At 42.9% G+C, this 25,422-nt stretch overlaps 1 protein-coding gene and 1 pseudogene across 2 annotated transcripts; one reads left to right on the top strand and one right to left on the bottom strand.

Moving 5' to 3' along the window:
• Positions 1 to 18,105: 18,105 nt before the first annotated feature.
• Positions 18,106 to 18,925, bottom strand: LOC130882251 (40S ribosomal protein S3a-like; annotated as a pseudogene).
• A 2,104-nt stretch (positions 18,926 to 21,029) lies between these two features.
• On the top strand, positions 21,030 to 24,370 carry Tigd2 (tigger transposable element derived 2). 2 transcript variants are annotated; one of them, XM_057773697.1, is made up of 3 exons: positions 21,030 to 21,332; positions 21,491 to 21,692; positions 21,779 to 24,370. In XM_057773697.1, the coding sequence occupies exon 3, from the start codon at positions 22,224 to 22,226 to the stop codon at positions 23,799 to 23,801; it is 1,578 nt and encodes a 525-aa protein (XP_057629680.1). In that variant the 5' UTR covers positions 21,030 to 21,332; positions 21,491 to 21,692; positions 21,779 to 22,223; the 3' UTR covers positions 23,802 to 24,370. The 2 variants fall into 2 exon arrangements, with proteins under 2 accessions (XP_057629680.1, XP_057629670.1); XM_057773687.1 differs by having other exon boundaries at positions 21,491 to 24,370.
• The last annotated feature ends 1,052 nt before the right edge of the window (positions 24,371 to 25,422 follow it).

The raw sequence follows: 25,422 nt of genomic DNA, 5'->3' as shown, positions 1-25,422 counted from the left end.
ATAAAGTTGGGTAGTTTTCTTTTCTCTTTCCTTTTCTCCCTTTCCCCTCCTCATTTCCCTTTCCTTTATTGTCCTTCCCTTCCCTTCCTTTCCCTCCCCTTCCCTCCCCTCCCACGCCCTCCCCTTCCCTTCCTTTTTCTGTGCTGTGCACAGAACTTGGGGCCTTGCCCATGGTTGTATACAAATAGAAGGCTATATAAAGACTTCTTAGAACTATTAAAGGCTCTCATAGAAACTCTGATTACATTTTAGTCTAAAAATCTTGAATTAACAACTTCTCAGTCCCCTAAGCACTTTAGGCTATAAACAAGCTGGGAAATAAACAGTCTTGGCACTGGGCTCCAAAAGCTGCCAGTTATGGAGCTCATACAACTAATTAACCCCACACATCTTCAAGTGACTGCAAGTTCAAATGTTTTTACTCAAAATAGAACTGTGCTACACATTTGCATGTAACCACAGTAAGGGAAGGAAATTGACTGTTTTTAATCAGTGACCTAATTTAAGCTAATACTTAAAAGTAAATGTTGGCTAAAAACAATGAAGCACAGCGTACAGTGTTAATGTAAACAGTACTAAAGGAAGATTTTATTGTTTTTAAATCATCAGTCTAACTAAGGGAAACCCTTTAAGAAGCACTGGTTCAGAAACAGCCATAGTGCTGGGTGTAGGGGCACATGCTGCAGAGGTAGGAGAATCTCTGTGAGTATGAGGCCAACTTGGCCTATATTTCAAGCTCTGGGCCAGCCAGAAAAAAAAAAAAAACAAAAAACAAACAAACCTAAACAAACAGAAAATGACCACAGTCACAGTGAAGCCTGATGCTGCAGCTCAGTTTCAGACAATCCTCTAGGACCCACATTTCCTCTCACCACACTGTGTTAGAAGGAACACAGCACACTGGAAAATGTGGCTCCTGCAAGACTTGTGCTTTCTCCCAATTCTGTCTGCCTTGTTGAAACCCCTAGAGTACATTTCTAAAGCTAGTCTTCAAGGTCTATTCCTTTTTTGGCCACTTCCTCCTCCCGAGGCTGACTACCAATGTTCTGTTATTGAAGTACTAAAATCCAGAAATCAAAGGAAACCTTTAACTCACCTAATTAAGATGTCCAATTAAAATTAAACACCTCATCCTAACACGGGGTTTTCCATTTTCCATTTATAAACTGCCATTTGCCCGTGGGCCCAGGACGAATACCCTAGTCCTCTTCCACTTCTCCCTTTTCTTCTGGCTCCTTTACCAGGGCATCCTAGCCCATTCTAACACAGGCTTCTCCTTTCCTCTTCTTAAAAATCATACCTGCGGGGTTGGAGAGATAGCTCAGAGGTTAAGAGCATTGCCTGCTCTTCCAAAGGTCCTGAGTTCAATTCCCAGCAACCACATGGTGGCTCACAACCATCTGTGATGGGGCCTGATGCCTTCTTCTGGCCTGCAGGCATACACACAGACAGAATATTGCATACATAATAAATAAATAAAAATCATACCTGCAAGGTCATTAGCGCTGTTCTCTGCCTGAGTCAGAAAGCAGCCACTTTAACTTTTCTACCCGTTCCATAAAGGATCTCTCCGTGAAAAGAGGTGTTGGATGTGGCTTGTGCCTAATCCAGGATCCAGGATCTGGAAGGAAGCCTCTATAGTGCACACATGCACACACAGGGGGAGGCGTTCTCTTTCACAGTTCATCTAAGTTTTGCTGCTGAAGTGTGTGTGTCCCTGAAATTACCTGGCGAGTGAGAACAAAGCTCAAAGCACACAACAAACCCACTTAAGAGTTTGTTAGAGGAGACACGTGAACAGGCCTGGGGAAGTCAGTGTGAAGAAAAGAGAACTTGAAGATGGTGCGCCCAGCTTTTAAAGGCTGCCTAGCACATGCACACAGGGGATTGATAAAGCTAAGTCATACACAGATGATGGAGTTCACGCATGCATGCAAGGGCTTATGTAGCTGCACCATACATAGGTGATGCAACCATGCCACACATAGGTCACGCAGGGCCTTTTAAGGTCCCCGGGCAGCTAAGTATTTTGCCTGAGTGCTTGTCTGCACATACTTGGCCCTGAAACCCAGAAGTGCTCGCCACTGCTGTGTAGCTGGAATAATAACACTCCACTCTTTTGTTTATTATACAAATTTGGGGATTTGGAGTGAGAATGGGGCATCATCAGGTCTCTCATGACTGCTTCCAGCTGATTTTATGGGTGTTGTCACGTCTTTCGAGACTGCTTCTTGCAGATTTTTGAGCGTCGGAGAGTTGAGGTGCTTGACCACATCTTGGGGTGGCTGATTTCTTTCATGTTTTTCAGGCCCTGTGGAACTGACTGGCTGACAGCTTGGACCTCACAAGATGCTGGAAAGGCAGAAGGTTATGTCTTGAAAAAAAATTTAGATTTTGTTATTGAGGGAGGAGAGTTCCAAGGTGGAAGATGGAGATCTTTTGGGGTGGAGGAGGGAGTTTCCCATGGGGTTCCTGAGATCAGGAATGATAAGTGAAGAATTAAATGATACTTATTCTGGGTGAGTCCGAGTCTGGTCCATTTAGATAGGTCCAATTTGACTCTCTGGAGCTTATGAAAAATGTTTGAAGACTGAGGATGGTATGGGGTATGAAAATGCCAGGGAATGTTAAGAACCTCAGATAAAGTTTGAGAGATCTGGGAGGTAAACTCTGGGATATTCTCTGACTGAAGAGAGTTTGGGATTCCAAACCAGGGCATAGTTTCTCAGAGAAGAACATCGGAAACTGTCTGGGCCATCTTGTTAGTGGTGGGGAATGCTTCAATTCACCCAGACATGGTATCCACCAAAACCAGGAGATATTTAACTCACCTGACTGTGGGCATATGAATAAAGTCAATCTGCCAGTTAGTTCCTGGAAGGGAGCCCCTGGCATGGTGAGTGGAAAGGGAAAGCTATGGTATTTGGTCTTGGGATCTGACTTTTAACAGATTGTACAAGAGACAGTGATAGCTTTTAAGAACTTTACATCCTTGGAGGTAGGTTGGAGGTGAGCCTTGACAAAATGAAACAGAGCTTTGCTATTAGGATGAAATAGCTGATGTAGGTAGGACAGAATTCACAGAGTGTCAGGTGGTATCTGCAAGAATGTGAATCCCCTGAGGTGACAGAGGTAGGTTTGGGCTCTGGAATGCTGCTGTTCTTGCTACTTGGTCATCCCAGTTATTTCTCTTGGAAATAATGGAACTGTCAATGTGATGAGACAGAGAGTGAATAATTCCTATGGCTTTGGGGAGATGGGAGGCTTTTTAACATGTCCATAATGTAACCTGAGTTAGTTATGGAGCCTCCTTTCGTTGTAAGAAGCCCATGCTCCTTCCAGATAGCCGCGTGGGACAGGAGGATATGAAAGGCATATGTGGAGCCTGCATAAACATTTAGAGATTGTCCCTGTGGTAACTGGAAGGCAAGGGCTATTAACTCAGACTGCTAATTAGTGTTATGGGCAGGGAGTGCCTCCACTACCCTAGTATCTGACACTATGGCATAGCCTTCTCTATGGGTCCCCTCACATATAAAGGACCTGCCATCTGTGTACCAGATATAACTGGCATGAGAGAGTTTGTCCTCCTGTATATGTGAGGGGTGGGGCAGTAGATCCTCTAAGGTTTCTATGCAGGATGAGATGGGGAATAATTAATGTTAGGTTGAGGTAGGCAATTTGAGACATTAAGGGGTGGGCAGGATTGGAAAGTGAGTGTGATATCTTCTACTAGTGACACCTGGAGGGAAAGAACTGGGGAAGTGGGTAAGGTTTGTAAGCCTTTGTAAGTTAAGAGATGGGACAGACTGTGGTGGGAGAAGACAGTGGTGAGTGACCCAAAGGTTAGTTTCTTTCACTCTTGAATAAGAAGCTTAGCAGCCACTAAAGCACAAATGCAGGGTGCCCAGCCCAGAGTGGTAAGGTCCAACTTCTTTGGCAGGTATGCTTTAGATGCAAAGGAAGGTCCCAGGTGATGTCCTAGGACCCTAAGGGAATATTCCTCCTTCTCTGTTACATAGAGGGGGAAAGTTCGTGTTAAATCTGGGAGATGAAGAGCTGGACCCTGGATAAGGGCCTGCTAGAGTCTCTGGAAGGGTTTGGTAACAGGATGGAAAAGGGGCCCATACAGAGATCTGAGAGCTGCCTGGTATAAAGGGCGGGTGAGAAAAAGAGGGGATCCTGGAATGCAGGAAGCTAACTATTCCCTAGGAACAATGAAGCCTCTTCTTTTGTAGAAGGAACTGCAAGGGACTGAATTAGCTTTTTTCTATCTAGGGTGATAGCTTTTTGGTTTGGGGTAATAGTTAATCCCAAGTCAACTTGGGAATTTTCTGGGTGTGATGTCTCCATGTGACAATCTGTACAAGGACAATCGACTGCCCAATGTCCTTCCCTATGGAATTTTGGACAAGGTCTAGCAGAAACAATATGAGAATTAGGGAATGCTCAGGCCCAGTAACCAGTTTTATCACATTTGAAACATGGACCTGGTGGTTCTCGAATCCTGGGGGGCAAGGGAGCAGCACAGACCCCACTGATCAGGTGGTCTGTCGCCTTGGCTGGTCGGCAGAGCTGTGGCTAGCATTTGACAGTAATAATTATGGGCTTTGTCATTTCTTGCATGGTACAAACTGTGAAAACCAGCAAGAACAGCAACACCTCATGGCCTATAGGAAAACATCTTCTCTCTACTTCTCTCTCCAGGCAGGGTGTTGATGAAGCCGACTGGCCCTGGTCTGGGCAACTGGGCAGTCAGAGGCTAGAGGCCATTCCAGATGATCTCTCTTAGTGGGGACCACTTACAAGAAGTCCAAAAGAAAAGAGAAAGAAAATTCCTGAAGCTAAGGCACTGTTGAATGTGTGCAGTGTTAGCGCGGGAGGACCAACCTGGTTAGTAGGTCATGTTTTTAGTGATGAAAAGCAACCCGAGATGAATGTCAGTGAAGGGCTCAACTGTAGCCATGAAAGCCATGATTGGGGATCTCCCATTTCTGGGAACACCAGAATATTTCTGGGAGCTCAATGGTCAATTCCTTGGGTTTGGAGAAACAGTTAAGCTGACTGGAATGGGAAAACTCACCCATTAAAGCTAGTGGTGTGCATAGAGGTCAGTGCTCAGGCAGATAGAACATGTTGTAGATCAAAACCTCATTCTGGATCCCAACTCTGGGAGGGGGGCGGGAGGGCCTACAGCGTCTTATGGAACCAATGAAATTACCTGGCGCGAGTGAGAACAAAGCATGAAGCACACAACAAACCCACTTAAGAGTTTATCAGAAGAGACACATGGACAGGTCTGGGGAACTCGGTGTGGACAAAAGAGAGCTTGAAGATGGTGTGTTCAGTTTTAAAGGCTGCCTAGCGTCTGCACACAGGGGGTTGATATAGCCATGTCATACACGGATAATGGAGCTCACGCATGTGTGCCAGGGCTTAGGTAACTATATCATATGTAGGGGATAAACCATGCCACACATAGGTCACGTAGGGCCTTTTTAGGTCCCCAGGACAGCTAAGTATTTTGCCTGAGCCACATGTATGGTCCTGGAACCTGGAAGTGCCTGACACCACTGTGTGACTAAAATCGTAACAGACCCTGCAAATGTTTATGCCAACAGAGGAAGGATCTGTAAGAGGCAATAAGGAAATCTGGTTCAGCACGACATAGCTGGGCTTGTTCATCTAGAGTTTGACACTGGGACATTTACTTTATGCATATTTAAGTGCAGTACAATTTTGGAAAAAAGTTTCCTGGTAACAACTATGTCAATATCATGTGTATGATACAGGTTAAGAAGTGACTACATGTGACCTCTACCATGAAAACAGATGCCATAGCTTAATGGCCTAGAATCTGGTGTGGTGACTGATAAAGGTTAAAGGGTAAAAAGTGCACATGACATCTCCCCTAAAAAGGATGGGTTCTACTGACTGAGAAACAAAAACAGTGCTCAAGATAAAGGTCAAAGGAGGAAGAATCAGAGATAATCATAATAGTCCGGGGGACTCGGCTGCGGCTGGGTCTAAGGTTAACACTTCTACTCCCAGCCTTCTGGATGGATATCAGGTATACACATCCCTTCCACTGAAGAGACAAACTTGCATGCTTAATATTGCTGGTTTTGCTAGTGCTTATCTGTGAGTTCATTTCCTCTACAGTGATGTCACCTAAGAAAAATCAGTAAGGGCAGTTTATGCTGAACTATGAAAAATTAATCACAGTTTAGAATGAACCCAATATGTCCTTTCCAATAAGTAACAGGAATTATTTGGTAGTCCTTGCCACAGAAAAATAGAACTCGTTTAGAAATAAACAATAGTTCCATTTAAAGCAAATTTGTTTGTACCTTAAAATAACAACAGCATCATTACCTTCTAAATATACATCTTACAACTATTTCACTCAAAGAAACTAAAATAACAGGAAAGAGCTACTAAGTGAGCAAAATCTTGTTCACATAAAAATTCCTTATATTGCACATTCTTTAATCCCAGCACTCAAGAGCTAGAGGCAGGTGGATCTCTGTGAGTCTGAGACCAACCTGGTCTACAGAGTGAGTTCCAGGACAACTATGACAACTATGACTGTTACACAGAGAAACCTGTCCTTGATAAACCAAAAAAAACAAAAAAACAAAAAAACAAAAAAACAAAAAACAAAACAACAACAACAACAAAAAACAAAACCAAAAACCAACCAAACAAAAAACCCAAACCCTGTATCACTTAAGTTTTAAATGTGCACTACATTGGGTCTGTCCATGAGTGTCTACATGAGCAGAACAGTAACACACCTTTCTTTGTGCTCCCACAATATGATGAACCATGTCCTTGTCCTACAGCCACTCAAACATAAAGTGGCTTGTTACAAAGAAAACTGATCACAAGACAGTTGCTAACTCCTCCCACCTCCATGCAGAGATGACATGGTTCTCTTGCCTTGTAGGAACCTGCCTCTGAGTGCACTGCTCTGAGAATTCCCAGAAAATAGCTCGGGCCTGAAATTGTCCAGGCCCACATCTGTGCTACAAGAAGACATAATAGGGCTTTTATTTATTTATTTATTTTAAAAAATACCTTGAAAAATGTAATCAGTATAAATAGAAAACAAGGGTCTTAGAAAATGGGAGAATATCAAGGCTAAGGATATAATTCAATGATGGAGCACTTGCTATGCACATTTGGTACTGTGAGCTTGATTCTTAACAAAGATCAAAGAAAAAAGGAAACAAACAACACACTTTAGCTGAACACAGTGGCAAATGATTATATTCTGAGTGCTTTGGAGGCTGTGGATGGAGGGACACAGGTTTAAGACAAATGGGCCACACAGGAATCCATTTTCTCAAAAATAGAATGCACACACATACACACACATGCACACACACACACACACAGAGAGAGAATGCACACACATACACACACATGCACACACACACACAGAGAGAGAGAGAGAGAGAGAGAGAGAGAGAGAGAGAGAGAGAGAGAGAGAGAGAGAGAACAAATAAAAGAGGGGAAACGTAAGAAAAGAAGAGCAATAAGAAGAATGGCAACTAGCTTTCCTGTGCAATATAACAGAGCAGTCACTGCTCTAGGTATTCCAGGGGCTTTACACATCAAATCCTAAGACAAAATATGAGGAAGTTAGATACGCCAGTGCACCTCCACTTTGCAGAAGGCACAGGATGCAGAGGAGCTGGGATATGTGCCTGGTGGCTCAAATATGTCACATAGACAGGAGTCATGCTCAGGAAATTCCATACAGAGGACTCAATTTTAATTCTGCCTCCAAGAAGGAACTGGTAAAAATTAAAAAATATGCTGTAAGGATCAGTATACATAACATAAATGGAAGTCTGTGTTCCTGTAGGTGACAGTGCCTACTCCTTTGTCTTTCTTTTTCTCTTCCTTCCTTCCTTCCTTCCTTCCTTCCTTCCTTCCTTCCTTCCTTCCTTCCTTCCTTCCTTCCTTCCTTCCTGTCTGGTTGAAAGGTACACTCTTTATGCTGCCCAGGCTTATGGTAATTTCTTCTACCTCAGTCTTTGAAATACCTGGAACTGCAGGAGCGCACCATAGTGCCCAGTTTTCATGGTCTCTTTAAGACAGATTCACTCAGAAGTGGATCTGGTTTTTGATGTTAGGACCTGACTAGAGAAGGCCTTGGTCGAACCCATCAACAGGGTGACTCTCAAATGATTTGAGTGGTGATTCAGTCACAGACACGCTTATAAGCACTTTAAAAAAGAACGTCTTTGCTTTCACAGCCATCTGTCAATAGGACTAGTTAAGTAAAAACCAATGGACCAAAGGAAGAAAACCTCATGCTGAAGGTTAGTAGCTATATGTAGACACAAGCCCCTGCCTTCATACTCAAGCTCTTGGGAGAATGAGACTTTCAGTCGTCAACAAGAAAATTTTCAAATTTATCTTTACTGGTGTATCTTCCGACAGTCACCCAACCCTTTTTACTCAGAAATCGACTTTCTAATGAGCAATCATGAAGAAGTTGGGACTGCTTGTTCCTGACAGCATGCAGAATGAACAGCTCATTATTTACAATGTGTTCTTGCCAAACACGTTTAGGCTGATAACAAGCAGACGCTGCATTTACCTTCCAGACACAGCAAACATGCCAGGAAGGAAAGCAGGTTAGAAGAAACTGCAAAAAAAACCCAGACAAGTCCAGAATACATATCATTATATATTTATCAAAACCACAGAAAAATAAACTAAAAGTGAACCTGGAACCCAGGGTTAGCTATCAATTATAACAAACACATTGCATCATGCACCATATTTCTATCACGGGAAGTTTGAAAAGTGGGGATGAGGGAGTATATGGTAACTGGGTGCTTTCTGTTCATTTTCTGTAAGCAATCCCTACTCAAAACAGTAAAGTTTACTAATTAAAACAAAAGCAGTCAATGGTCTTTCCAAGTCAATTCATGAAGTTTCAAATTTGATATGCTTTCAGTATGAGAATGGTTACAAATGCTTGAGGTATAGTAACAATGAAAGAGCTAACATGTTGCACATGCAATAGTCCTTTCCTACAGGCAGGCTCATGTAGCCCAGGCTGGCCCAGGTCTTTCTGGTAAATTTACACAAACTTGAACTTCTTGAAGTTCTGACCTTCCTCCCTCCACCTCAGATAATATTTTGTATCTTTATGAGGAGCATACCTGAGAAAAGGAAAATGTAACAGAAATGATGATGTCTTCAAATATTTCATTATAAATACAACATATCTAGAAAACACACACATAAAATACTCAAGTACAAGTACAGACACACAGAGGCAGAGGTGAACACAGATTTAATGTTGTTAACTTTCATGTGTAAGTGGTCAGCACAGATTGTTTATTTCACTACCCTGTCAATTTTCATGGAAAGAACAGATTTTCATCAGTTAAAATTTTGGAGATTGCGAAGAGCTCTTCAAAGAGATTTCGCAGTAACAGAGTTGTGTCACTATTGAAGCTGTCGTCTGACTGCACAAGCAGGAGGGAAGTAACATATTCTCTTTAAATTGCTGGGAAGAAATGTGCAATCACTGTGCAAACACCCTTCCACAGAGGCACATCCATACTGGCTTCATAGGGCTGGCATCATCGGGACATCCTAATATCTGAAATTATGAAGTCTTGCTTGACCAGTGTTGTTTATGCTCAGAGCAGAACAATAGCCTCACGGATCAAGGGGGTGTCTTTAGAGAGACTCAAAGGCAAGAGGAAGGAAGGCTGCCCCATGCCCCACACAGTCACATCAGCAGAGTCAAGCATAGAGTATATGGAAGACAGAGACCAATCAGACCTTCCTCACACTAGGCAAGCTGACTTACAAAAATTTTCCATCTATTGAAGCCATATCCTTGTCTGCTGCATTGCAATAATAACCCACACATTGGGCTGTTTTAAGAATCCCATAAGATAATGTAGAGAGATGTGTCTTTAGCTCCGGCAGCAGGAAGTCAGTGCAGAATTTTGTTTGACTGGCTGCTGTGGGAGTCTGCCACTGCTGTGACATTGTATTTCCTCCTCCTCTTTAATGTCACACCTCTCATTTTCTTTGGGAGATGAGAAGTTAAGTGCCGAGTTGAGCTGCTTTCCTTGAAGTGTATCCTTGATGATCACATGGTCAAAGGTACGAGTTTGGTCAGCCAGTTGTCAACAGGAAGTGCTGGAGCTATTAACACAGTTCCTTACCAGTATCCACTGGTACTGTAGAGGCTGGACTATTTGCGGGTAACTGGTCACTTGCGGACTGAATTGGAGGCCTGTGTCATGTAAATATATACCCGATACCGTGAACCTAGCCGAAACCCCATGGCTGGAGAGGAAACAAACTTCAGTGATGAAAAGGAGAACAGGAGCTGAGCTGTCCCCATTCATAACTCTCTGCTCTCTGACTGCAGACTTAATGTGAACAGCTGTTTCCTGTCCCCGCTGCCATGCTCCCCCACCTTGCACCTCCACTGAAGTGCATTGCCCACTCCAACTATGAACCAAAATAAACCCTTCCTTCTTTCAGTTACCTTTGTTAGGGTATTTTGCCACAGCAATGAGCAAAATAACTAATAACACAGGCTAACTCTGCACTTCACTGCACACATAAGAAGACTGATAACTATTTATGAAAGAGAAAACAGTATGACACTGTGAATTTATCAGCAAATTAAGACCATTTAAGCCTATGGAAAAACACACCAGAGTAAGGGAATGGTTCAATACTCTCACACCTAACACCGCAATGGCTATAGTGCCATTGACCCATCCTCTGTACACTGGAGAACGACTAACTGTCCCAGGAGCTTTGTGTTGGTTCTGTCCCCCTGTTGCTGCTGCCTACTTGAATTGCCCATCCATCCCTCTGTTTAGCAGTCTGGGCCCTAGTTCTGCACAGCGCCATTACAGTCTTCATAGGCCCACACTTCACTCCTGTAGTTCAACTGGACCCTGAAGAAAAGTTCAAGCTGATGTGGGAAATCTTGGCTGGTGCCTCCAGCAGACCTCCAGTAAAGTCAGCTCCCCTTGAGATTCTCTGTGTCTCGCAGTCTTCTGCTTGCCTTTTATTGGGCCTCTTAGGATACCTGTACCCTGCTGCAACCTCTTTAATCTTCTTGTGTCCATCCTGTAATCTACAGAGATATATTTACTGTGTGATGTGAGTGGAGAGTTAATGATTAAGAAAGGAATAAAAGAGTCTGTTTGCTAATTGACTGCTACCCAGGAAAAAACAGAACTACATGGCAAAATGCAGCCACTGAACCCATATACTTTATGAATTTCTTGTTATTCAATCAGTTCTTACCCAGTGGAAAGATGATACATGTTTATGCCTCTGACACAGCATGCCTATGGCAGTCCTTAAGTGTGTGTGTGTGTGTGTGCGCGCGCGCACGCGTGTGTGTTATATGTCTGTATCTCCTGGTTTGACAATTCTATTTTCATCTTGAAGCAGAGCAGCTGCACACAGCCCTCATGAGGTCGGGACTATTAAAGTTAACTAATGGAGGGAAGGAGGCTGCGCACCAGGATCATGAGGCCCTTACAAGCTTGAGCCCATTATTCCCTCCTGAAGGGACTGATCAGCTTACAAGAGTCACAGGCCTTACAGGGTTCTAGAGGCTTGAGCGCCTTCATGAGAACCACTCCAGGATCCTGTTCTTCATGAGGCTATAGAAGGGCTAAACAACTGAATGGGGTAGATTCTTCTGTGGAAATGCACAGCCTGTAAAGTGTCCAGAGAACTTTCTGACCTTTGGGTACCCTAAGCTTCTATAAGTAACTTGAATCAATGCACTGATTTACCAAGATGGATTTGGATATACTGTTGGTACCCTTCTTTCTGGGGTGAATAGATATTTCTTAATATTTCCTCAGGAAGAAATACACAATATAGATCACAGTTCAAGTAATACTCTATTCCTTGTACCCTACTTAGCTATAGTTATTAGAAGTGCAGTGGATACACATGCGTTTTATGTATGCTCATAAAACAAGGAATTAAAATTATGGCTTAGGAAACCATAGGGGAAGTAACTAATTGTGTCCCCTCCACCATATGCAAGAATTCTCTTGTTTACCAATGTGGAGCTGTGGGCGTTTATCAGAAAGCAGTACTTCCAATCATGCCCCCCACATCCCGCCTTCCAGTAACTTTCTTGCCCCCTCATTCAGAAAGACAAGATGCTATTTTGGAGTAGAGTTGACTTTATCCCAGGACCATGGCTGTTGAAAAGAACACTACAAGTAGCTAGGTCTGTAATAATGATGACAACAGTGGTGCTTTGGCCAGTTCCCTGTTGGTGGAGGAGAAAGGGGTTGCAGGAGAAAGCAAATAAATAAAAATACAGTATGAAAAATAATAATTAAAAGAATTCAGGAGGAGCTTCATTTTAGCACCAGGAAAGCTGAATGCAAATACCAACCTCCAAAATTGTAGTATAATGCAACACTGTTGTTTTAAATCATTGAGTTTTTGAAAATTTGTTATAGAGTAAATAAAAATTTTCAATTCTACAAATGAAACTATATTGCTATTTAGATTTTTATTTTCTTGATACAAATCTGGACATAGCTAGGAAGAGATACTCTCAATTGAGGAATAGCCTCTATTAGACTGGCCTGTGGCCATGTCTGTGAGGTATTATTTTTCATTGCTAATTGATGCTGGAGTGCCCAACCCACTGTTGGCATTGGTACTCCTGAACTAGAAGCTTAGGCTGTACAAGAAAGGTAGTTGAAAAATCAGGAAGAAGCAAGCCAGTAAGAACATTTCTCCATTGCCTCTGATTTAGTTCTTGCCCCTAGGTTCCTGCCTTGATTTCCTACTGTGACTTGCCTCATTTATGGACTGTAACCTTTAAGCCACATAAACTCCAACTGACTTCTTTTCTTGGCATTTGTCAGTACAACTGGAAAACAAACTAAGGCACATGGTTTCCCAATCTAGAACCTTTCCTCTATCTTATTCTAGCCAGAAATATCTGAGTTCTAGTTGAGGAACTCACAGATTCCAGTGCCCTCCCCTGATACCAACAGTCTAGCCTTTAGAACCTGCCCTGCTTCCCTATGTGTGCATACATGGTCCTGGTTTAAGCCACTGCTACATTTCGATTAGTTTGGGAACCTCTATCCACCTCTCCAAGTTTCAAACTCTTTGAAAGACAGGGGAACCCACAATTTTTCCTTGACATCGTTGTAAGCTTCACAGCACACATTTGTACTATTCGTACATTCAGTATTTGATAAGTCTTGGCTTTTCTTGGAAAACTTTGGGATCCATCTAGATGTTAGGACAAAGATTAAGTATTGCCTAAGTGCCATGAGAAAAAAAGTGGGAGTAAAGGGGCTGAAGATATGGATAAGTAATTGAGGGTACTTGTTGCTCTTACAAAGGGCCCAGCTTCAGTTCCCAGCACCCAAATGGTAGCTCTCTACTATCTGTAACTTCATTTCCTAGCATCTGATGCCCACCCTCTTCTGCCTCTGTGTGCACCAAGCACACAAGTGGTTCATATACATGCAGGCAAAGCAGTCACGTACATAAAATACAAATAAATAAATCCCAAAATTCATAAAATAAAGAAAATGTGAGTACAGCTATGGCTGCTTAGGTATTAGAGAAAGAGTTAGGAGTTATATGGAAGAAAAGCTAGTGAGCCACGGGAGGGAAGAGCAGGGTCCTAGAGTTCTATGGTCAAGCTGTCATGTCTGGGCTCAACATCATTTTAGCAGCAAGATCACCTTGAACTTTTTATGTCTTACCCTTGAGTAATGCTGAAATTAACGTTCTTGTGAAAATAACCCCACAGGCTCATACATTTGAATGTTTAATTGCCATGGAATCACCAGCCCAAGAGAAAGAAGTATATTGCAGTCGACAAAGCTGAACAGAGTTGGTGTTCTGAGGAGCACTTTGGCATCAGACATGGAGATGCAGGGCTTGGAGTGTGGCCTGCTGGTCTTGCTTACATCCACTATTTCCTCACTGTGGTCCCTATCCTCTCTTTTGGAATGGGGAATAGTAACGTATATTCTATGCTACTGTGTTTTAAGTATGTGACTTGCTTTTTTATTTTGCTTTTACAGAGGTTACACTTAAGAGATTGCCTTGAGTCTCAGAAAATATTTGAACTTTGAACTTTGAAACAGTGTTGAAGCTGAAAGACTGTAGGGCCTTTGAAACTGAGCTAAAAGTATTTTGCACTATATGACTACCGGCCCATGGAAGCCAGGAAATGAAATGTAGAGGTTTGAGTAAAAATGGTTCCCATAGGCGCTTCCTTGTGTTCTCCTCCTGTACTGCCTCATGCTTGTAAATCAGGAAGTAAGCTCTCAGCTACTGCTCCAGCAACATGCTTGCTTGCCTGATGCCATGTTCTCCACCATGTTGTTTATAGAAGGCTAATCCTTTGAAACCGTCAGTCCCAATATGAACTTTTTCTTTTATGAATTACCCTGGAATAGAATTGTGAGGATTAAAAGGATTAGGAGATGAGGCCTTATTGGAGGAAGTGTATTTCTAGGTGCAGGCTCACTGTCCCGCTCTCTCTGCCTGTGGGGTAGTAAGTAGAGCTCTCAACTACTCCTCTGGCACCATGCCTGCCTGCTTCCCATCATGATGACAATAGATTAACCCTTTGAAATTGTAAACCAGTCCCTGCTTAAATGTTTCCTTTTATAAAAGTAGCTTTGGTTATGATGCCTCTTCCAAGCAAGAGAAAAGTAACTAAGACAGGCCTCTGTGGTGGTGTGAATGGGAATGGCCCCCATACACATATATATATTCGACTGTTCAGTCATCAGGGAGTGGCACTACTTGAGAAGGATGAGGAGGTGTGACCTTGTTTGAATAGGAGTGACCTTGCTGGAGGAGGTCTATCTTCAAGGTGCACTTTAAGGTTTCTAAAGCTCAAGCCAGGCCCACGGTCAGTCTCCTCCTTCCGCCTGCAGATCCAGATGTAGAATTTGCAGCTACTTCTCCAGCACCATGTCTGCCTGCGTGCTGTCGTACTTCTTGACATGATGATAATGAACTGAACCTCTGAAACTGTTAGCAGGCTTTCTTTTATATGACTTATCATGATTAGGATGTCTTTTCATGGCACCAGAACAGGGACCAAGACAGGCCCCTGCAGATACGTATATCTGAATGCTTGGTACCAGTTAGCTGAACAGTTTGGGAATGGTTCTCAGAGGTTTGTCACACCCTTCCCTGTTAGAGTGCATCCCTTTCCTCACTAATTCACTAACTATTGCTCTGGTACCATGGCTGCCTGTATATTGCCACACTCCCCATCACCATGATGGTTATGGAATTCTAATCCTCTACAACTGTGAGTCCCAGTAAATGTGTTCTTTTATAAGTTGTCTTTGTCACGGTGTCTCCTCCTAGCAATAGAACAGTGACTAAGGAGGCTAATACCATGTTTTCCATTGATGACACCGGAAACATGGTGTCCACATGCAAGTTAATGAAACTGGGTACCTCTCACTCGGCAATGATAAAAATCAAGTTAAAATTGATTAAAGAGTGATTCCAAGATATGAAACTTCTAGAAAGGTACTTGCCTGACGTGGACAAGGCACTGGGTTTGATCCTGATCATTGCAAAGAAAATGAAATTTGGAAAGATGGGTATGTCTAACCTGACCTAAACATTATACAATATATTACATGTACTGGAACGTAACATGGGGGCACAATTACAGCTTCATTTTATGTGTTTATTCATCAACTGAAAGCAAATTTAATTAAAATGTGTGTTTATAACAAAGAATTCACAGCTTCTTCATCTTGTTATCAGCCTTTTCAAAGATCTAGGACTTTCTTGTATGTAACCTATCCTTTTGCCTGAGTTCAGAAAGTTCCAAATAATATAACACTACTTTAACCATTCTAAAGGGTATTTCTACAATAAAATGGACCAATTGGGGTTTTTTAAAATATTGCAAAGTAATGTAAATTTATCAATAACAGAAACTTCAAAGAGCAAGCTTTTGTTTTATTAATGAGAAATATTCATGCTCTCTTTGTCCACAAGCACAAACACACCCTCCAGAAGAAAGCTGAATCATGCTCCAACTAGCAAAGTCACCTTGACCGTTCTTAAACCAAAAGTCAGCAACAGGAACCGAATTCTGTTTAGCCCACTAATTTTCAATTGGGAGTGGCTATTTTTAAAGTATTTTTATAATCCAAATGGGTTTAATACTCAGACAAACTACAGCATGGTAAAGAATTTATGATGTCATATGATGCTTATTCTAGTAATTGATTCAGTATCACAGGAAAATATCCTAGACAATGGGGATCACTAATAAAGGAAAAGCAAACAAAAACAACAACAGAGAAGACCCTTAACATTAAGAATTTACTCTCCTGCATGAATCCCATTCTATTACAAAACTGTTATGTGTGAAGAAAAACAGATAACATGCACACTGATGCTAGCTCAGAAGAAAGGGAATCAGAGGTTACTGTCAGAACATGCTCCAAAGAAAGGCTCATGGTAAACAATGTCTTAGGGGACTGTAATAGAGGCTCCAGGAAAAAAAGCAGAGGGCCTTTTACCTCCGGTGTATTTTGTTCCTGGCTTGTTCCTGGACGTGATTTTTGTGCCTCCTGTGCTAAACATTTGCATTTAATTTATAACATGTTTGTTTTTGTTGGATGTCAGAACATAGCTGTAGAATCCTGAACCTGGATATGGCCTTCTGCCTTGCTTTCATGCTTTTTCAGATATAATCTACAGTATGTGTCAGATAATTGTGTTTAAATTAGTCTGTCCTGAGAAATTTCTGGTTAAGGGCTGCTCTGTTAATATTTAGAATGTTTCTTTATATGTTTAGTAGTTTATTTACATGTTTTTCTGAACTCAGACTTCCTTGGATCATTGGTTTCTTTGTTATATCCGTGTGTAAAAGACACTGAACCTGAAGTAAGATTGCCTACAGCATTAGATTGTGGTCTGCCCATTTTTTTTTTCAGGTTCTCAGATCCCAGGTCCAGCAAACAAGATCTGCACAGGTCAGCTGAAAAGTTGACAACCATGAGGACAAACCAGCTGCTTGGCATTTTTTCAGATGTGCACTTCAAGTGCACCATGTTCTGTGTCTAATGACCATGGTGGATTTATAGTGTTCTCATGACTAAAACACCATTTTGATAGACTGATAATAAATATTCTAGTTCAATAAAGGACAAGTTTAATTATGCAGGAACAAATAAGCCTAGTACATATTTTCTTCTTTTTGTGTCTTTGAGTTGTGTATTTCCATTGGGCAGTTTGGTAATGCAGGTAGAACACATTGCTTTAAAACCAGAATGATGTAAGTTTCCATTCTGTCCACAAGGTTTACTAGATTTACAAAGTGACAGCCACCCCACCAAGTGTTTAAAGGATCAAGTGATGGTATGTATTAGAAGGAAATAAGAACTAATAGAAGACAAAATGTCTATTATTTGTTTGAGTTAGGGTTCCACTGTGCATCCCAGGCTGCCTGGAACTTGTTAGTAGCCGGGGCTGAATTTTCTGATTGTCCTACCTTTTGAGTGCTGGGATTACATGTATGAATGTAATGCAATTGCATGACTCATGTCTTTTGATTATAAGATAAGTTGCAATGAATTTTAAGACTATCTGAATAAAAGACAAAGAGTACACACTTACTCCAATAATAAAGTAAAAAAAAGAGTCTGATGATTCCTAAATTATTTGTGGGAAAAGGAAAGAGATCGGAGACTTGGGAAATAAGAAGACAGACCAAGATGGAGGAAAGCTATGACCCAAAGAGAGGAGAGGGAATAAGAAATTTCCTGGGGTCAATAAGGCTCTTGAGGAACAAGAGGATCTAACTTACTTGCTTTTTTCTTTTTTCTTTACTTTCTTTTTTCCTCTCTCTCTCTCTGTCTCTCTCTCTCTGTCTCTCTCTCTCTGTCTCTCTCTCTGTCTGTCTCTCTCTGTCTCTCTGTCTGTCTGTCTGTCTGTCTCTCTCTCTTCCTTTTTCTTTTGACAGTCTTCTGTAGCCCAGGTTGACCTCACACTTGCCTAGGATGATCTTTTTTTTTTCTTCACAAATAAGACTTTATTTGTCACTATTAAAAATCTGTATTTCACACAGATTCTTGGACTGGTGGTTCATATCCATCAGCTCGTTCAACCTTAGCACCTGTCTCATCACCAGTAGATTTTCCAGAACTACCACCTTCACCATGGAGCTCCATGAGTTTTCCTAATTCAAACTTGGGTTTCTTCAGCATTTTTACTTTCCTAATGAAGGCATCATGAAGAGGATAAATGGACCGGCAAGCCTTTTGTATGTCTTTCCCAATGCTGTCTGGAATCAGTTTATTAACCACTTCCTTCAAGTCATTTGTCTGCACCTCCCGGGTCATGATCTCCATCATCTTCTTCCGGATCTGGCAGACCTACTGGTGCTGTGCATATGAGGTCTTGCGGATCTGATTGTTGCGTTTTTTAGTGAAACCAACACAGAAGAGTCGGAGCAAATAACCATTGGTTGTCTTGACGTCAACGTGAGCTTCAATCATGGTCTGCCACTTTTTGACCATGGAACACATTTTGTCCCGGGTAAGATCCATGCCGTGGAAGTTAGTCAGACAGTTTTTGCCCTGAACATCCTTAGTGATTAGCTTGAATTTTCTAAATGCAACTTCATCGTTTTGGAGATCAACAAGGCTCACTTCAAACACATGACCCTTGAGGCCATTGGATGCAATTTTGGTTCCTTGAGTCCTCGTGACTAGTGTCTTTCCAATGTTTCTAATATTGAACATGGCCGGGGCTTTCACATCATACCAATCTTTCTTCGAAAATGGATCAACCACTTTCTTCTTGGCTCCCTTCTTGCCGCCTTTCGTCAGTCGCTTGTTCTTGCCGACCGCCATGGTGCTGCTCAGGGTGCCAAAAAGGCGCCTAGGATGATCTTGACTTTCTGGCCCTTCTGCATCTACACCCCAAGTTCTGGATTAGCATCATGTACCACAAGACCCCATTTTATGCAGCACTGGGGATGAAACCCAGGGTTCTGTGTATGCTAGACAAGAACTTTTTGGAACTACCTCTTTGTAGAAATAAATTTATTGCTTTTTTTGTTGGAAACATGTCTCCCTGGGTTGCTCAGGCTGACCCCAAATCCCTGGGCGCAAGTAATCCTCCTGCTACTGTTTCCCAAGTAGCTGGGACTACTGGCATCTAGCACCATGTTAACCTGAGTTGGATTGTGTCTTCAAGGAATTTAGATTCACAGCAAAACTAAATAAAAGACAGATTTTCCATATACTTGCTGCTGCCCCATTGTCAACACCAGAGTGGTACAACCTGTCACAGCTGGGAACCTACATTGTCACTCTTACCACACACCATCTGTAGCTGGCACCAAACCTGACTCTCGGTATTGTGCCTTCTACATGATTTGACAAACACATGGCAATGTACAATTATAATATCACACATCGTTAAGCACCCGACTTGTGACCCTATACTCTAAGTTGGCAACAACCCACAACCTATCCTCCCTGACCCCCCACCAAAATGAGATATTTATCAGATAGAACTAAACCTTGTAAAAGCACAGGCATTGTAGAGTGTTGGTTAAAGTCTCTTAAGTAGATTTGAGTGACAGGACACACCTATAAAAAATAAACAACCACCAGGGAGACACCAAAAGACACAAAAACACTGTGGAGAAGGAGATTTGCTTTCAGAAAGTAAGTGGGGGAGGCAGATAGGCAGGATTTACTCTCTTCCTCCTCCTCCTCCTCCTCCTCCTCCTCCTCCTCCTCTTCCTCCTCCCCCCCTCTTCTTCTTTACTTATCTATTTATTTATATGTCATAGGTCAAAGTGACCCCAGGAGGACGAGAAAGGAGGGGACAGGGTAAAGTCAGGCAAGTTTCCTTTTGGTTATCTGTAGCCTGATTTCCAGGAGGTTGCAGTCTGTGACAGCCAGCTCTCCTGTCTGTCAAGGAGTAAACAGCTGCAAGTGTTTCACGCTGTTTAGAAACAAGAAAGGGAAAGAAATCTGTTTAAAGCAATGTAAAACCATCGTGAAATTGTACTTTACTCGAAATGGCCATTCAGAATTGCCAAGATTGCTAGGTTGGCAGCTAGAAGCGGGAGAGAGTTGTGGGAAGTCTACTTTCAAGGCAAAACTAGGACTTATCCAGTGACAACACAAATAGAAGAAGGGATTTCCACCAGGCCAAGGCAAAACTAGGAGTTATCCAAAGCCACTCAGTGACAGCACAAATAGATGAAGGGATTTTCACCACGCCAGAGAGTGGAAAGGTGAGATTCTGAGGACAATGGTGCACATATGGCTGGGGAGACAGAAAGGGCGCTTGGAATCAACATTCTTCCTTTACACAGTGAATGCTCAGTTTGATTTTCCTTTCGGAGCACTAAAATTTTAGTAAAAACGTTGCCTTGAGAAATAGAAGTTAAGATATGTTTAGGCGATTGTGGAGGAGATGAGTTTTTTTTTTTTGTTTGTTTTCTTTTGGTATTATTCAACAGATAGAGGGACGGAAGAAGACAGCGCCAGGACCCGATCCAGATCAAAGTCTTGAAATTCCCTTTTGACAGCAGGGACAGATCCTTCCACTGCTGCTCCAGCATTATTAGGTCCTCTGCGCCCTCCGCCATGCCCGCCCGCCCGCCCGGCTACTGGGCTCTGCGCCGCCGCCGCCGCAGACGCAGAGGATTGGAAACAGGCGCCGAGCGCTCCCTAGGCACCCAGAGACCTGGGTCTTGAACCGGAATGCAGACACAACCATTGCAAGTCCCTTTGCAAACCTCAGCCGCAAAGCCCCGCCACCGCGAACGAGGCTGTGACGCCCCCTGCTGGCCAGAGGAATAGTCATCCGCCCGAGGCCGCGGCTGGCTGCGCGTCCGGAGGCGGAGCATTGACCAAGCCCCTCCCCTCCCCCGCAGAGATCCCGCCCCCTCCGCGCGCTCGCCCGCCCGCCCGCGCATCCCCGCCCCCTCGTCGACACCACGTTCCTGCGGGGGCGCGCGCGCGCTCCTAATCCCCTGCCTTCCGGCTCTGCCGAGCGGCTCGGTTGAGCGCTCGCTGTGCGGCGGCCGGCGGGGTCGCCTTCGCTGGGGACCTCCACTGTTGGTTCTGCGTTCCGGCCGGTCAGGCGGCGCGATGCCGGCGCCCCGCTTTCCAGCGTCTGGCGCGCCCGGTGACCGCTCGCCCGCTGCCGGGCTGCGGCCGTGACCCCCTGTCGCCGACTTTCACCCAGCGTCCGGCTCGGAGCTCGCTGGCCGGGGCGGGGAGAGGCCCTGGTAGTGTCAGGAGGTAGGCTCTCAAGCTCCCGGGTGGTGCCTGCGAGCTTTATTTGTCTGTTACCTGCCTGGTTGGTAGGCAGTGATGTCCTCGACACAATTGCAGGGGTAGGTACGAGTAATACCATGGACTGATACTGAAAAGAAAACGTGTTTGGTGTTTTCCTGTAGGTTTCAGAGGCTCGAGCAGCTACTTCTGTGGTCATGGAGATCGTCGTCCACCAGGATTACTGTATGGTCTTCACCCAGCCTGCCACCACCCCCTAGCTTCAGCCTTGGGTCCTGATTTCACCAATGAAGTTTTTTATTCTTTCTTGAATCATGTGACATCACTTCTCCGCTGTTTCGCTTTCAGCTGCCAAATCCATTAGGTGTAAGTTTCCGTTGGTTTCAAGTACTGAGTTGTTTGCTTGTCCACTTGCAGTCCGACAGCTCACCTCCCGTCTATGATTTTCATAGGTACTCACTGGAGTCCTTACCTTGAAGAGAGCATTCACACACTTGGCTGCCTGACAAAGACAACAGTCAGACAGTGATTCTTCCTGCTCCGCTTTTTTGTAGGTCAAGTTTGCAAGCATAAGAAAAGAAAAATTCTGCAAAAGTTGATCACTGTGAGACTGTTTTAGATCCCTTGGTAGGGCAGTATAGTTTCAACTTCTGGCTTCCAGTAAGGCTGCTCGTTATGAAAAGAGCAAGGAGGAAGAAGAGAAAATAGGACCAATTGGAGCTTTCCCTGGTCATAGGAACTTGAAGTTCCAAAATGCAGGTGAAGAGACTCAGGCTTCCTTTGAAAACTGTTGCACCGTCTAAGCCCCAGGGAACGGCTGAGGACTCTTAAGCCTCCATTTTCTAGTCCCTTTATGTTCCAATCTAGGTTGTTAATTGTCTAAAACATTAGACTAAAATGTTGGGGAAACGTAAGCGTGTGGTCTTGACAATTAAAGACAAACTTGACATTATTAAGAAGCTTGAAGAAGGTAACTCTTTTAAAAAGCTTTCTGTCGTGTATGGGATTGGTGAATCCACAGTGCGCGACATTAAAAAAAACAAAGAAAGAATTATAAATTATGCTAACAGTTCAGATCCTACTAGTGGGGTGTCCAAACGTAAATCTATGAAGTCATCAACATATGAGGAGCTTGATAGAGTTATGATAGAGTGGTTTAACCAACAGAAAACAGACGGGATTCCAGTGTCTGGGACTATCTGTGCAAAACAAGCCAGGTTCTTCTTTGATGCCCTGGGGATGGAAGGTGACTTTAATGCCTCATCAGGCTGGCTAACTCGGTTTAAGCAGCGCCACGGCATTCCAAAGGCTGCTGGTAAAGGGACAAAATTAAAAGGGGATGAAACTGCTGCCAGTGAATTTTGTGGTAACTTTCAGGAATTCATGGAAAGAGAAAGTCTCTTACCAGAACAAATTTATGGTGCTGATCAAACTGGACTATTCTGGAAATGCCTACCCCCAAGGACATTGGCTTTTGACACTGACCAGAGTACTTCGGAGTATAGGTCAAGCAGAGAGAGAATCATCGTTATGTGTTGTGCAAATGCCACGGGTTTACATAAGCTTAATCTTTGTGTTGTGGGGAAAGCAAAAAGACCCCGTGCCTTCAAGGGAACTGACCTTTCCAACCTTCCTGTCACTTACTTCAGTCAAAAAAGTGCATGGATCGAGCAGTCTGTTTTCAGACAGTGGTTTGAGAAGTGCTTTGTGCCACAGGTGCAGAAGCATCTGAAATCCAAAGGGCTTCGAGAAAAGGCAGTACTGCTTTTAGATTTCCCCTCAGCGCATCCAACTCAAGACCTGTTGAGCTCAGATGACGGCAGGATAATTGTGAAATATTTGCCACCAAATGTAGCAAGTCTCATTCAACCTATGAGCCAAGGAGTTTTAACCACAGTCAAAAGATACTATCGAGCAGGACTTATCCAGAAATACATGGATGAAGCAAATGACCCAAAAATGTTTTGGAAGAATTTGACAGTGTTGGATGCAATTTATGAGGCCTCAAGAGCTTGGAACATGATAAGATCAAATACCATAACCAGAGCGTGGAAAAAGCTTTTCCCTGGCCATGAAGAAAATTCAAGCGTGAACATTGGTGAAGGAGCCATTTTAGCTGCTAATTTAGCAACAGTTTTACAGAATACAGAAGACTGTGAGCATGTTGACATTGAAAATATTGAGCAGTGGTTTGACCCTCGGAGCAGTGACTCAAACTGTCAGGTCTTAGCTGACATTGTAGATGCTAAAAGCCAGGCAATGACTGCTGAGCAAAAGCCTTCCAGGAAGACTAGGAAAGCAGAGCTAAATCCAGACAAGCATATTAGTCACAAAGCTGCACTTGAATGGACTGAAAATTTGCTGGATTATCTAGAACAGCAAGATGACATGCTACTCTCCGATAAGCTGGTATTGCGGAGGCTTCGGACCATTATAAGAAGAAAGCAGAGGATTCAAAATAAAAATCATCTATAGCGTTCCTTTCTGTTGCTATGTGCTTTCATCTTTGACTTGTTTGCAGTGGTGTTATCTAAGTTGGATTACTTAAATTACAGCTCTTTAATGTTGTCCCCAAATGAGCAATGACATGGAATTCATTATTTCTACACTGTGTTATACTAATTAGATCACAGGGTATCCAAGGCTGGGATATGTTGTATGTCTGAATTTCACCATGTCTAGTGATGGGCTGTGCACACTGCAGGCACTCAATAAATCTTACTTAAATTTAATTTTGATGACTTTTTCTGAATGTCAGTTTGTAAAGTAAAATATATTGGGGAATGAGTTTAGCATTTCCATTGGTGAGATATTTAAGAGAGTTCAGCAGTGTTTGTGCTTGAAGAATGGTACTGTGACGTCAGTGAGCTGGATTATAGTAGTGTAAAGCCTTGCATAGAGCATTCCTTTCTGGCAAAATTTAGGCAACCAGCTACTGAAGTTGCCCATTTCTGAGTGTAGTGAAGGAAAAAACAGGTAAATGTTCTGAGAGAGGGGCACAGAACTTCAGCTTTGTTCTACGTGAGGAAAGCTCTTCATTTGTGTGGAGGGACTATCAGCCTTAATCTAAGAACATGAGCTTTGATTTCCCAAAAAATGTGTTTAGAAGTTTAGAAGAAGTAATAGGTAAGCTTTGTTTAACCTGTTTAAAAGGGTGTCAGAAATTTTTAATAAGCTTGTTGGCATTTATGTAGTGCTATAAAACTTAAAAAGTACACCATTGTTTTCATGGTGTGTATTTTTTGTGAAATGCCAAGAATGTCAACATATATGAAGATTGTGGACCATGCGGGAAGTCCTGGAGAACCCCATGTTGATGTGTAACATCACCGTGGACCATGCGGGAAGTCCTGGAGAACCCCTTGTTGATGTGTGACATCACCGTGGCCAAAGTTGTCACATTATCTTTAAAACAGAATAATTACCTGTTTCTCGGAGCTTGTAAGGATTAAATGAGTTAATATATGACTTTTAACTTGGGTCCTAGAAAAGAATGATTCTTGAGTGTTAGCCATGGTTCCTGTACTGCAGAAAGTATGCTTCAGCAATACTGACCAGATCCAGCGTAGAACTCAGAATGATGTTTCTGCATTAGGAAACTCCTTCCACAGGAAGGAAAATGAACAAAGTATGTGTAGTTTCAGCTGAATGTGATAATTACTGCAATAAAAATGAAAGGGTTAATCCTACTCACTCAGGGTCTTTTGGTGAAGTGTGCAGGGATCTCTACTGGACAGGTAAGTTGCAATAGGGAACGGAATTGTTCCAGGCTGTTGTTAGCACGTTGCAAATCAATGTTAGATTTGCTCTAGAAGAAAATCTGAAATATTGGCGTGTCCATTGAAGCAATACGATCCCTTTAAAGTACATAAGCTAGCAGGAAGCAGCACATAGTTCATTTTATCTGGCTACAGTGACAGAACTGGTGTAAAGAATCAAGGAAATGTCCCAGGAGGCTGGTTCTGACAGGCCCAGCTGTTGAGATAAGATTCCTTGTGGTCTGAGAGGAACTTTGAGCTCCCATATAACAGTTTCTTCCTGAGGCTGTGATTGATAATATTCTGCCCTTCGATCAGAGGTTTTAGATTGTAAATAC

This window comes from Chionomys nivalis, chromosome 1, assembly GCF_950005125.1.
Source record: "Chionomys nivalis chromosome 1, mChiNiv1.1, whole genome shotgun sequence".
In the NCBI taxonomy this organism is placed as follows: Eukaryota; Metazoa; Chordata; class Mammalia; order Rodentia; family Cricetidae; genus Chionomys; species Chionomys nivalis.
The sequence above is the reverse complement of the archived record's forward strand: the minus strand, read 5'-3'. Positions and strand labels throughout refer to the sequence as shown.